The sequence below is a fragment of the Pyrus communis genome, chromosome 8 (genome assembly GCF_041283825.1).
Source record: "Pyrus communis isolate YQ-2024b chromosome 8, ASM4128382v1, whole genome shotgun sequence".
Classification (NCBI taxonomy): Eukaryota; Viridiplantae; Streptophyta; class Magnoliopsida; order Rosales; family Rosaceae; genus Pyrus; species Pyrus communis.
Window position 1 is genome coordinate 21,347,935 of NC_142572.1, and position 13,939 is coordinate 21,361,873.

The 13,939-nt window shown below is 36.0% G+C and overlaps 1 protein-coding gene across 1 annotated transcript; it reads right to left on the reverse strand.

Annotated features, from left to right (window-relative positions):
• Positions 1-882: 882 nt before the first annotated feature.
• LOC137717449 (uncharacterized) lies at positions 883-7,476 on the reverse strand. Its single transcript, XM_068456826.2, has 16 exons — positions 6,999-7,476; positions 5,726-6,223; positions 5,341-5,473; positions 5,094-5,207; positions 4,925-4,998; positions 4,776-4,850; positions 4,121-4,213; positions 3,950-4,010; positions 3,345-3,677; positions 3,070-3,196; positions 2,853-2,952; positions 2,638-2,707; positions 2,396-2,548; positions 2,187-2,282; positions 1,621-1,946; positions 883-1,509 (listed from the first exon to the last, which is right to left on the reverse strand). Exons 1-16 carry the CDS (start codon positions 7,059-7,061, stop codon positions 1,264-1,266), a joined length of 2,562 nt encoding a protein of 853 aa, XP_068312927.2. The 5' UTR covers positions 7,062-7,476; the 3' UTR covers positions 883-1,263.
• Between the last annotated feature and the right edge of the window lie 6,463 nt (positions 7,477-13,939).

A 13,939-nucleotide genomic window follows, 5' to 3' on the forward strand; every position in this document is an offset into this window, starting at 1 on the left:
CGAGGAAAGAATTTTTTTGTATGCAAAAAATATAACCTGGTATACCAAATGTCATAATAAAAATGGTTGGATACTTTAAAAAGAAAATTTTCTACCTCTTGTATTATGACGCTTGGTGTACCGATGCGTGTTACTGAAACATTTCTCCTGCACCACCAATGAACCAATATAACTGATGTTCTTGCATTTGCATATCATTATTGTCCGAGACTAAGATGTTGTATGCATTTCGAACAATGAAACTGAAGCTTCTGTCCTTTTGTCACTTTCTTTCTTATTCTACCATGCGACTCTTAATCTATCCGGATCAACAATGCTAGTTACACCTGTACCCTCCATCTCTTGGGGTAATCGTTTTATTTGTAAAATCAACGGTTCAGATCTTGAAACTACTGTTGATTCCGGACAGTCAACAACATAGTTTTGTTTCAAGGGGCTCCTTTGGAAGTCAATTCAAAATGACTAAAAACGATTTTAGAGAAAATATTTCAAGTTACAAAAGTATTTAAAGTACTTTCTACAAAAAACACCAATTATATATGAGCTCGTTTGAATGTGCTTTTCAAATAACTGAAAACATTTTTTGTAAAAATATTTTTGGAACTAATGCTTACTCAAAATACAAGTAAATCTTGAAAAAACACTTAAAGTGTTTCCTAAAAGGCGCTTCTTGCAAAAAGCACTTCAAGTGCTTTTGGAACCCAAAAACATTTTCTCTAAAAGCGCTTTCACCATTTTAAAAGCACATCCAAACGAGCCCTACTTCTTTTAGAATGAATTTTAAGTACTTTTCCAAGACTTCCGTGCATTCTTACCAGGAATTAGTTCCAAAATCAATTCACCAAAACCATAGCTTAAAAACACTTCCAAACAAGCTCAAAATTAATAAAAGACAGTAAAATAAAAACGCTAAACAAATACAAGGGCTATTTTTTTTTTCTTTTCCTTTCAAATTTCAAGGCCTTCGGCCAAGCCACTGCACAAACAACTCAACAAGCTTCCCTAAACTTTTTTTTTTTTCCCTTTTTTCTTTTGGAATTCCCCTTGCATTTTTCATGCATTACTAAATTTCTCTACGAGCAGGCTTTCATCTTTGAAAGAAACAGCTCACCTCCCGGCCCAACATTTTTGTAATGATTTATTGGGCCTTGCTGAATGGAACCCTAACATCTAAAAGGCCCAGCATTGAAATGCCACCACCTTTTCCTAAAATTAAAACCCTAAAAAAAAAAATTACGAAAAACAAAAAATAACAAGAACTGCCTAATTTTTTACAGACGTCCCTTTTGAGGAACTGTTACTTGAAAACCAACTCTGTATGCTGCTAATCCATGACGTTCTCATCTCACTTGAGCCTGTGCATTGCCCTTGTGCTTCGTCTTTACTACTGAATAGGGTTTGGTCCGAGCAATCGAGCGAAGCCCCACATGCCGAATTGTATGCTTGACAGGCCGAATAGCAGACACGGAGTCTGTTGTCCCCGTCCTTGTCGCACTTTTGAATCGATATCTGCATGTGCATGGTCGGATTCTTAGTATTTGAGAGAAATGATAAAGGCGAGAGAAGGTGATGGAGAAAATGGAAAATGGAATGACGGGTTGTAAGTGGGAGGCGACTTACCCAGCAAGCCAGCTGCTTCGCTGTTGTGTCACAGTAGCTGGTTCCGAAGATGCTAAAAAGCTTCCGGGCACCACCAGGAAACAAACGATGGTAGTTGGGCATGACCACTACATCCTCGAGCTGCTGCAATATGCTTGGTTCACTGGGTGCACAGTGCTGTCCGGCACCAGAGTTGACATTTTCCAGGACATCTTTACAAACTTTAAGACTGGATTGGAGCATGGTGCTGTTCTGGCATGAGTAGCCTGCATAGTCAGAGCAGCGGAATTCACAGACTCCATCATCACAAACACCTCCGTGAAGGCTGCATTGCTCATCACAAACCGCTGTCAATACAAGAGCAAACTTATCAGAAAACAGCTAACCGCCAGAATATTAGCAGTCATCGTGAACGCAGAGGATGAAAAGGACTCTTTGACACGGTGCAAAGAATTTAGACGGTGGTCCTAAAACCCTTCACGCAGCATCAGTCAAGTGTCTGAAATATGGGTGGTCATTCTCGAGTTGGCTACGTTTGCCATATAGACAAACTGGAAGGGGAAAAAAAAAAAAAATGGTGCGCATACCAGTGGAGCAGTCAACGCCTGTGTACCCTTTATTACATTCACACAGCCCATTAGAAAGGCAGCTTCCACGTCCATTACAGTTGCTTGGGCAGGTGCCTGCAATAGTCATAATTTCAGAAGTGGTTTTACGTAAATGGTGCATCATAACTTGGTGTAACCGCATCTTGCATGCTGATTATAAAGGGTGAAAAAAGGAATTAGGAGCTCACGTTTACTACAATCAGAACCATGAAACCCTAGAAAACAGTGGCACCTTCCTTCAACACAGTCTCCATTGAAATTGCACGACTTTGGACATTGTCCATTTGCAGGAACTAGGCCCTTACTGCAGAGTTCATGGTATGCCGGGCATAACAATTCACCTGAAAGAGGAACATTTTCAAGTTTTAATCATGCTAACGCCCCCAACAAGACTGAGAAGGAAAAATGATAGATAGAATAGCATCATTACCATTAAATCCTGGGAACTGAAGGGCTCCACCAGCTTCAGGACATACTTTCCACACACCATCCACAGCAACCTAAAATTTGCAAGGGGAAAAACATGAAGCAGGTTCAAATATAAAGAAGATGCTGGTCTACTTTATGGTTGATAAAGCTACCATGATACCCCATGCGCACCTGATAAACTAGAGCAGATGAAAAAGAATCATTGGAATAACAAACCTCTAATGAATTATTAACACATCTGTGCTGATAACATCCATTTCCTTGGGTCATCGAACCCCGTACAAACCCTGTACGTACCAATGATGAAGCCATACACCTACAAGTAACAAGATGAATAGTCATTAACAACATCTTGCTATTTTCAACTGCATCCAGCATCCATAGGAAAGCAATTTCCTATTTTAATAAGTTGTAATTGACTTTAAAATCTCACCTAGAGTTACTTCCTCGTACTTCACCCAACATTTTGTCAGGTTGCCGTGCGCTGTTAGAGTCAGTACATGACCCATCAGAGTAAGCAACAAAATAGGTGCAATAATCAGCCAGTGGGGACTGACCACCTGGAAACGTCATAAGACAACAAAATTCACATCAAGCTCCAAACCAAGTATTATGGTTAACAGATATTATAATATAGCACAAATGATGGAATGCTTATACAAACCAGTTCAAAGGTAATAATGTAAATTATAAATGCAAAAACCACACCTTTGTTAGCCTGTGGAAAATAGCGTGCCCACTGGGGTAGGTCTCCACTGTAACTTACGATCGGACAGTAACCTTCAGCTTCTCTGTTGTATGTACATCCTGACAATTGGGTTGTGTTGCAATGATATGCCCCCTTCCAGAGATTGCAAGGGGAAGTCACAAATTCAGTTCCTTGGTTGCGGCCCCAATCAAGATTCTCTGCCATACTATAATTGGCCTGGTACCATCCACTATCTTCTAGTAAAGCGAGTGTCATTTTTGAAACCACAGATCTTGTATCCACTGACCCAGTCATAATTTCATTCATTAGAAGTCTTTTCTCCCAGTGTGACCCTAAAAGTTTATAGATGTACAATGATTATTATTAGACATCAAAATGCTATCACAACTTCGTTGTTATCAGTCAGGAAAAAAATCCGCTACAGTTCTATCTATCAACTGTAAGAATTATCTTTCTTCTTGGTATTTTAAACTCCCCTGAATATTATACTTCTAAATATTGTTCCTCATGTCATATAATCGAGTATCAATATTATTTAACCAAGTACAGTATATTGGTGATATAACCTCTACAACATAGCATACAAACTTTTAAAGTACAGTACCTGATGTGCCGCGTCCTCCACCATCTTCGAGCTCTAAACCAGTGAAATTCTCAGAGAATGCCTGCCAGAAAAACATTCAACCATTTGTCTAAAAATAATTTTCTTAGAAAATATATAGTTTTCTTGAGCAGCACAGCAAATCCATGCATAATAAAGAGGGCTGACATTTACCGCATAATGATATCTTGAATGCATGACAACACGTGGAAGCACCACACGAGTCACCATCCGCCCAAGCTTTTCATCCATAATTTGTTCTGTAACCTGAAAATGGATAACAGGAAAAATTTTGGGGCCAGAGTGTCAATTAACTTTCCATAATCAAGCAACAATAAAACATCATATAATTTTCATAATGCATTTCAGAAGACAAAAACAAAAGGAAATACTAAAAGCTCAAATAAATACTAAAAGTTCCTACAGGCTCTTATGCAGATCATGATATTTGAAATATCTGACTATCATCTCTGAAATTGTTTTGACAAGATGCAATGATTATGCTTTCGAAAGAAGAAGAAAGAATAAACTTCTCGTACATTGAATACGGTTAGAAGGTAGTATGCAGGTTAAAACTTCACTCAATGGACCGTTTACTAATATAACGGTGATAACTGCTAAAGGCAGAACTCAAATTCTAGTCAAGGAGCGTATCTCAATTCTTGCAATTCCAAAGCACCTAGATGGATACAAATAATAAAGGTCTGAAGAATGGGGACAATGATAATGTAGTACTGTATTATTTGAAGGTTCCAAAAGTTAAAACCAAAATACATAGATTTCAAGTGGTTGTAAAGGAAGATTTTGATGCATTAGTAATAGTCTTTACCTGACTACGCCTTCTTTTCCTTTCATCCCTAAAATGAGCAAATGCATGGGGATCAAAACCAAGAACATGCATAACCTGGAAGGATCACGCATTCTAATCAGTAAGAAAGCACATCCCATGTTTTTAAATTTCATTAAAAGCCCACTGACCTCATGTATGAGAGTAGCAGAAAGCAAAGTTTCTGCTTCAGCTGTCAGATGGCGAGGAGCAACATTTACATGTCCTACATCCAAAAAGAAAAAGATACTATCAGTCCTGAGTTCTATTGCAAGAAAGGCACAACTGTCAATTGAAAACAATGCTCAATGAATGAATTACCTGCAATTGCACGACCCCATTGATCACGTTCGCAAGCCACTGCCCATGCAAGGGTGTTCCCAGTGGTTGGTCTTGTTGTCACCAGAAGAACCAAGTCTGCTTCAGCAACACCCTCTGAAAAAGATCAACACTATGTTAATAGGATAGTATACTAGTGTGTGAGCACATATCAAGACTTGCCGCTAAATACAAAACTCAAATGAAGAAATGAGCTTGATACGCAACACCCAATCTACAAGTAAGATACCTTCAACATATTCACGTGGCAGTTGTACACCTCCATCCTGGCCACATGCTGAATACCCACTCAACCGCAAGTTCCCCCTCACAGGTTCAACAGCTAAGGCTCTCTTGAACCAGTCTGCAGTCTGCCCTAGAGCCTGCATTTAAATACATCGGAAGATTAGTTTCATGCATGCTTGAATTTACCCGGGCTGTTTAGTATGCAGCACTGCCAATAAATTCATCTATCATGTGCACATTATATTTTCTATGAAATAGAACTGTTTGATTAAGCAGAACCCAGAGACATGAAGCAGTACAAACAAAGTAGAATAGGAACAATATACAATCGTTATATGAGGTACTAACTCGGAAGAATAAGTCAGGAGGAAAACAAAGTACAATCTAACCTTGCGAAGGCGTTGCCTTTTGTCCTTCCCAGCTATATCATCCAAGGTGCAGTTATACCAGCAGTCACCAGAAACTGGAGGATCGCCATGAGGATTACAAGAAGGAGTGCCAGGAATCGAAATCACAGGTGGCTCCCCAAGCTTCACAACATCGCCAACATTTCGACAATCTCTATCAGGAGAGTGACCAACAGCATCATAATTTAAATATATTCTAATAGGCCGTTTAACATCCTTCTGTTGTACAGAGCACTTGGAAATTCCAAGTAATGTCCTACCCTTTTGGTGAAGGGGTTTTGATACACCAGACCCCTCATACACCTGCGGGGTAACAGTGTACACTTTGCGACCAGGTCTCCTCCGCTGTTTGATTATCTGGTCATGAATGCAGGAATGTGAAACAATGCTATCGGAAAACAATTCTGGGCTTTGCCCTTGCACTGTGCTTTCTTGGAATGTTGCATTACCAGCTTCCAACCATAAAAATAGCAAAATAACCTGAAGCAACGCCAAAAAGAACCGCATATGTAATGAAAGTGAGCAACTTTAACAGCTGGATTCTTGGTAGAAACCCAAATTTATTGTTAAAACACAAACTGGGAGGTGAAAGATCAACCATTATACACACAATTCCAACACATTCACAAAACCAAAGGAAAAGGCAGATCTAACATATATAGTCTCAGAACAGCTGAACGGACATCAACTACGAAGTTTCCGAATCCTAATAGCTCAATTAGCACATGAAAGTGAATGCCACTGTTTCGTCCCGCTTTAACCCAAATCTGCTTCAACCTCAAAGATATGAACACTAACAATTGACCAAACCCAACCCACATATCAGCTAAAATCTATTCAAATAAAAAACAAAAGAAACTGAAATGTGACCCCTCAACATAGTGAACAGTTTCCACAAAAGGAAAGTTTAATTAGATGGAAGCATACACAAGCAAAAGCAAATAGCTTGGAAAGTGGAAATCCATTCCGTACTAAACACAGCTGCTTCCATGAACCTAATCAAAGTATAAAGCCCTAACCCGCTGTTTGGTTCCCGGGAATATGAAATAACATAGAAAACATATAACAGACAACTAATCAAAGTACCAAAATCCCAAATTTTCCCATCTCTTCCCGCAATTTCTCAGCAATCAAACACACCATTAACTCCTAACTGAAATTTTCGAGGGAAAAAACCCAAAAAAACTCAAACCCCAAATCGTCAAATAAATAAAAAAAAGTGAATAATAAAACTGAAAAAACTGAAAGAGCTCACCTTGAGGACAACGACGGCGAATCTGAGAGAGGGACATGGACGACGCCGCATAATCACCTCCATGAAATGCGGGATACTGAAAAACTATGGGCACCGATTCCATCAAATCGCCGGCGAGTTTCCGATCGGCTTTAAAACCCACAAAAATCGCTGGCTCTTCTGCATTTCAAATTGACCCAATAATTTAACCTACGAAATAATCTATTTCCCTTCTAAAGAGAAACAAAAATCGACGGAGACCCCTTTGGGCTTTTGGGGGTTCGATTCGAAAGCGCCGAACAGTGTGGGTCTTCGGTGCTTCGAGAGCCTAAAAAATGCTGCCGCTTTCGACGACTGATTCGAACGAGGAGCTCTTTGGTCCGGCCACTGAAAGTTTCGGCCTTTCGGGAATGTGAAGAACGCGGAATCAGTGACAGTGGAGGAGGGGGGAGAGAGAGAGGAGGTGCTATAAAATCAGATGGATTGGGTGGGAGTGGGTACAGCTGATGATTTTATTAATCTTTTTTATTTTTATTATATTTTCATCTTTCATAATTTTTTTCGTTATTTATTTATTTTTAAATTGGGAAAAGCTGGAAAGCAATGACCTTGATGTTTGGCGGAATTACATTAGGCCCATTGAATGTTTTAATTTCGGGAATTGTTATTAGCACTTCAAAAATCTCATTATACACTCCAAACTTTTTACGTTATGAAAAAAAATACACTTGCAAGGAGTGTAGAATAAAAGTTTTCAAGTGTCAACAATACTTCTCTTAATTTGTCTGTGTTTATTAATGTTAATGTCGCTTTAACTTTCCATAATTTGTAACTCTATTAAACTAATTAATTTTTTTTCTATTTTAGGAAACGTTTTTGGCAATGTTTCCTGAAATTTTAGCCTTATTTCCACATTGCCATCTCAACTTTAAATTTGATTCTGAGCTCCTTAAATTTTTAATTTTTGTTAACATCCCCACGTTATTACTTCTAAACCATTATATCAAATCGATACTTATATTTATACATTTGTCCAAAGTAGTTTTTGAATTTCTTGCAACTGTGTAGTTTCAATTTAGATTTAGAGAACTCATATGGAAGTGCATTTAAAATAGCTGAAAGCGCTTTTAGTGTAATATTTTTAGAATACTTATTACAAGAAATCAATTATTAATAAAATGCAAGTAAATCTTTAAAAAATATTTAAAATACTTCTTACAAGAAACACATAATTAGTGCTTCTTCAAGTACTTTTAAAATAAATAAATTCAAGATGAGTCAGTTTCTTGTCATAACTCAATTTTTATATATCTAAATATTACCAACTTTTCTTGGGAAGGAAACATTATGTTTATGTATATGCCACTACAAATTGACCACACGCTATTACACGTGGTAAAATTAATGGAAAATAATGATATAACTAATAATGAAAAGTTTAATTTGAAGAGAAAAAACAATTAAAAGTTTAAATTGCTCACATTAAATTTGAAAATTCAAAAGGTAATGTAAAACAAATCTAAAGATCCACCCAACCGGCAATGTAAAAGTTTTTCTTTTTGGTTTTTGTGTTGAATTCTTTTGATTTATTTTTAAGCAAAGGAAATTCATATCGATATGAATTGGCTTTACTCATAAAAAAAAATTTCTTTGATAATGTAAAGTGGATAAGGTCATGAAGGTCCACCACCCCCAAAATGTGGATTAACCAAATTATCAATTATTAAAAGCCATATTAAAAAATTATTATGCTTCAATTTTAATTTTCTGTTTTTTATTGGTGATGTGGTGCATCATATTTCTTAATTATTATTTTTAGTGAATTTAGACATGACAATTTAGAATTTAATAGGCTACTCTATTCTGATGTTGTATATAGTTGTAAAGGTCAAAATTAAAAATAGAAAAAACCGTAAATTATGCTAGCACATTCGTTCAATTTTTTTTTCTTCTAATTGAGTTTGAGAAACGATAAGTTATGATTTGCTTTGCCACACACTTTGTTAGATGTGAGTTTGGCCTACTAACTCCAATGAGTGTGCTTTATGTGACTTCAGCATGAAGTGACAATAAATCTTTAACAAAAATCTTCATATAACTAATCGCTTTAAATGCTCCGCTTAGCTACTTGGCTCGGCCGAGCACTTTGGTCCAATTGTAGGTTAAAATATGCATGCATGTTTTTCAAATCTGAGAAGAAAATTACTTTCATTACCTTTGTCAGTCTTTAGCTTAAAGAGGAATTGCTCTCTCTTTTGATTTGAGTGGGATTCTAATTATTTAACTTTAAACAAGAAAGGACTGAAACTTGAGTGTACTTGAGAGAGCTTCACGCCAAAAAACGAGGGATACCATAATACCTGGTTAATCTTAAACCCCATGTTTTACCAAGAACAAAAAACTAAGAATCAAATTTGTCGACATCAGTGAAACAAATCCACTTCTTTAAAAAGGGTACGATTTGAATTTGATAGTGTGGGCAAGCGAGAAAGCTTGATAGATTTACTGGTATCCGAGTGACTGCTCATTGAGTTGATGGCTGCATACACTCGAAAGTCCATGCCTACAAATCTCAGTCTCATAAATTAAATATTAATTTGGTCAAAAATTGGAAACTCTGACGGTGTGACAAAACCTTTCTGTCCATGTGATGTCAAAAACTTATTGGTCCCATTCAACTTGAACAATGTTGAATCCCATTCCTTGGAAGAGATATTTCAATGTCAACATGGTTCGGTACTGAGTGTATAATTTAATTGGTTGAGATATTTAAAATAAAATTTCAACTAATTATATTACAATATTTGATGTACCGGATCGTATTTTTAAAATACTGAAAATTTTATTTCTCTCCTGACATATTTGTTCCATTGCATTAATTATATAAAATGCAAAAGTATATGGATTCTTATCCTCAAAGCTCTACACAGAAAATTAGACTAAATAATCATCAACCATGGTTCATGAGCGCAAGATTCCCAACAAATATTAATAAACTAAAAAAATGTAGTTAGTATAGGTTTTATTCTTTGCTTATTTGGAAATACATAAAATCCAAAATATTGAAAGAAAAGAATGAGAGTCGAATTCTTATTTGAAAGTTGAAATAACTGTTTGCGAATGAATGTATAAGTTGTTGTTTCGACAAAAAAAAAAAGGTATAAGTTGTCAAATATGAAGTTTTGAATCACAAGTTATTTATCTCTCGTCGGTCATCATTCTCAGCTTGTGTATGGTGATACCTCAACTTAACTGTGATGTAATTAGCTTGTAAACTATGATTAGTACTAAAGCTCGCCTAACTTCTTAAGTTTGCTTTGAACATTGGAAAGGGAAGGGCATATAAATGAGAAGGGCAGTTGTTTAGGTTTGGTATTTTGCTGACCTACATCCTCGGCTTAAGCATATTTGTTAATTTCTTGATACTTTGACCTTCTCTCCTTCACGTTTGTCTAATCTTAAATCTAATTAGGTCGTCTTTAATTATATTGTTTTATAATTAGGCATAAACTAATCTATCATTGTCCCTAAAGGTGGTTGGTTACTGATATATTAGTTAGAATGCAGCTCATCCAACATATCCAAAATGGATATTAATATTAAAATTTTAATAAATTAATTTGTTTTTGTTGGATTGTTATCTGTGTTTTTTTAATACGTACTGTTTCCCCCGACTTGCACGGATCATAGTTGAATCAAGTGCTGCAAATGGTCCCTGTTAGGTCGACTGCCATAATTTCATCCAGATTATATGAAGAGGTAATACTTTCTGATAAGCTACCATTGATGCATAAACTAAAAAGGTACACATAGCTCAACAATAATATCCAAGAAAATTAATAATTACCCAACAAGTCAAATAGGATGCCTCTTTGTGCAAGTTTTAATCAGCTATCATCAATAATTCACGTTCTTTGTGTTGTTAGTTTAAACGTTGCATGTGTACATGTTTTTTGCGATTAGGTTTCTTAAAAGTTTAATAATTTATGCTTTACAAGTTTTTACATGGCGTATATATAATCATCTACGCACGCGAACTAATTAAACCCGACATTTATCATGTTTGCACATGCAAACAAGGATAACTCACTATCCAATTACCATTTTAGGGTTTCTACGTGAAGTCGTAACAGAAGCTGGATTTGTTTCTTTGGTGTTTAGTCAGAAGCTTGATCCAACGTGGTTAGACCGAGTTATGGAACCAAAAGGAAAATGACCAAACACTCGATGTTTTTCTTCCTCTTTTGGGTTGAATACACGAAGCAAACACCAAAAGCTCACTAATTATCATATCAATATCCTTCTGATAAGGACTCCCACTCCTATTGACCTCATTTTTGTTCATCAACGTGTTGCTTAAAGGACTATCGGTTGACGTCAAATTGCTGAAATTAAACACTCGGCATGTGGTGAGTATGTGTTAAGATGGCAAGAAGAAGAAAGAAAGAGTTTTATCGCTGCGTGATTTTATTATTTCATTCAGATGAATAATAATTGAGTAATATTGTAATAAAAATAAAAAGTGAAGGGAACCATTTGAAAGAATAAAGATTGTGTTTAAATGTGCTTTTTAGTTTATTTCAGTTTAATCAATTAATTGCATCATTTTTCTTAGCATATACATTTGCCACGATCACTTCTGTTTCGACTTTAGTTTGAGAAAAGTTAGTCATGGAATCAAAGCATCGATCTAATAAGAATGTAGTTTTAACAAAAAAAAGTCAGCCCATTAAAAAAGTTGATGATAATTAATGCTTTGAATTTAGTATTTTGTTTATTCGGGCTAGGCATCATTCGTCGTGATAGATTATCATACAGTTCATAATTATTTCTTAAGTGGAATGGAAGCAGAATATCGTAAGAAGTTGAGAAGTTGTAACTCAAGTAACTGAGAACATTTACTCTTGTATATGAGCCTTCCTCTTAATATTGCACTGTGTTTTGAAAAATGCTAAGGAGACTCTAAAAAAATGAGACCATTTGCTACCTCATATTTTTGGAACAACGTCTCCTTATCATTTCTCGTGTTTATATATTACATACAAAAAAAAAAAGGGAAGAGATAATGTGCTTCCTGGTAAATTCATTGGCTTTTTATATTTCATTTCATATGGTGTCAAAAACGTGTTGAACAACGATAAACAAATTAATGGTAGTCCTTAAACATTGTTTATGATTGGATTAATCATGTAATTAAGTGGGCAGAGATTTGATTGAGAGGAAGATTACAAACAGAAAGAGACATGCATAGAGGAGCCGTGAAGAAGTACCATATGGCAGATCGACCACTGTCAATGGGCAGCGCAACATTCCAAATTAGCAAGGAAATTCAACAGATGGCAGATCCCACCACTGTGAATGGGCTGCGCATCATTCCAAATTAGCAAGGAAATTCAACAAATTTGTGATACCAACAGGCCACATTATTCATCAGAAATACATAATTTTGGTAGGTAAGTACCCAGTAGTAGTACCCCAACAAAATACATATAATGGAATTGTGGCAGATTACTTTGTCTTTTTAAATGCTTGATCAAAAAGTAAAAAGGAAAGTGCAACCAAACACCACAGTATGTGGGTTCTTTGGCACATGGAAACGAAAGGTCCCAATCCAAAATCCAAGTTACTTCAGTGGAACAGTACTGGATGCGTTTGATGCACCAACTTCATATCCATATATACAGCGACCTTTTTCTTCTTTTTATAAACTCATACGTGTTTCATGTTTGGTTTCACTCTCTGGTCCCCAGCGGGGACCATGTTTGATGACTATTAACCTCAAAACCAAGAACTTTCATGCATGCAGTTAACTAATATGCCACAATGCTGGTATTTCAAATTAATCACGCATTATTATATAAAAACATTAAAATATGTAAGAGTATGTGATTGATTCAAGTACGATCATTATAAAATTCAACATGTATTTCAATTTCTCTTTTCTAAAACTTGAACTATTGAGAAATAAAACAACAATGTATATCAAACAAACACGTGTTGCATGAAATAGCTGAAAATATACGAGGGCTGGAGACAGCCCAAATTCTCTTCAATCGGAGCTTTAATGCCATATTGGACGATCACTAGGTCTAAAATATGTAAGCTATATTTAAGAATCAGTCAACTATTTATATCAATCTAACACAATGTTGATTTATGATGGGAATATTATTTTAAACCCACCACACACTTATCTATGTTCTGACACTTCATACTCTGTAATAACTAATAAGGGTTCATCGTGGATGATGTGTCAGTTTGGCTTCGGTCAATACAATTAACAGTGTTTGGGCGCTAAGCACCGTACAATTACCAATCCATTGCAAGACAAAGAGTTTGGCTCGTATTGTAAACAAGCATCGTACAAAAAGACAATTGTGTCACTGTTTTAGGTTGCTAAAATCTGGGAATGGATTATCTCCGGATCTCTTCTATCATATCTTAAAGATTCAGAGATTTGAATTCTTGAAATTTGATCTAGTGGCTACAAATAGAGAACCTCTCTAAAAATTATAATAATTGTAATCGTTTGATCAAATTTTAAAAATCCGAATTCCTAAAATTTAGTGGGAGAGATCAGAAGGGGATCTCTTCCCCTAAAATCCGACTTGAACAAATTCCTAATCTTATATTTGGTCGGCTCAGAAATGTTGATCTGCATTGAAACACGCATGCTGAGAATTTCATATATGAAATTTTACAATGAATGCAAAGCCATGCTGTCATCTCATTCCCCCAAGCCCTTTTGTCAAGTAGTTTTCACATTTCAATTTGCAGCTTGTGACGCATGGTGCAGGGGAAGAAAGCATGATAAAAGTTGCATTTGTTAGAAATTGTGAGAATGCAGCGAATTCTAAAACTTATCGTGAACTCTTTATTTTTAATTACATTTGATCGTAACTTAATTGTAGCCTCCGTAACATTATTGTTAGAGTAAGAGAATCAGGTTAGAATTTTATCAG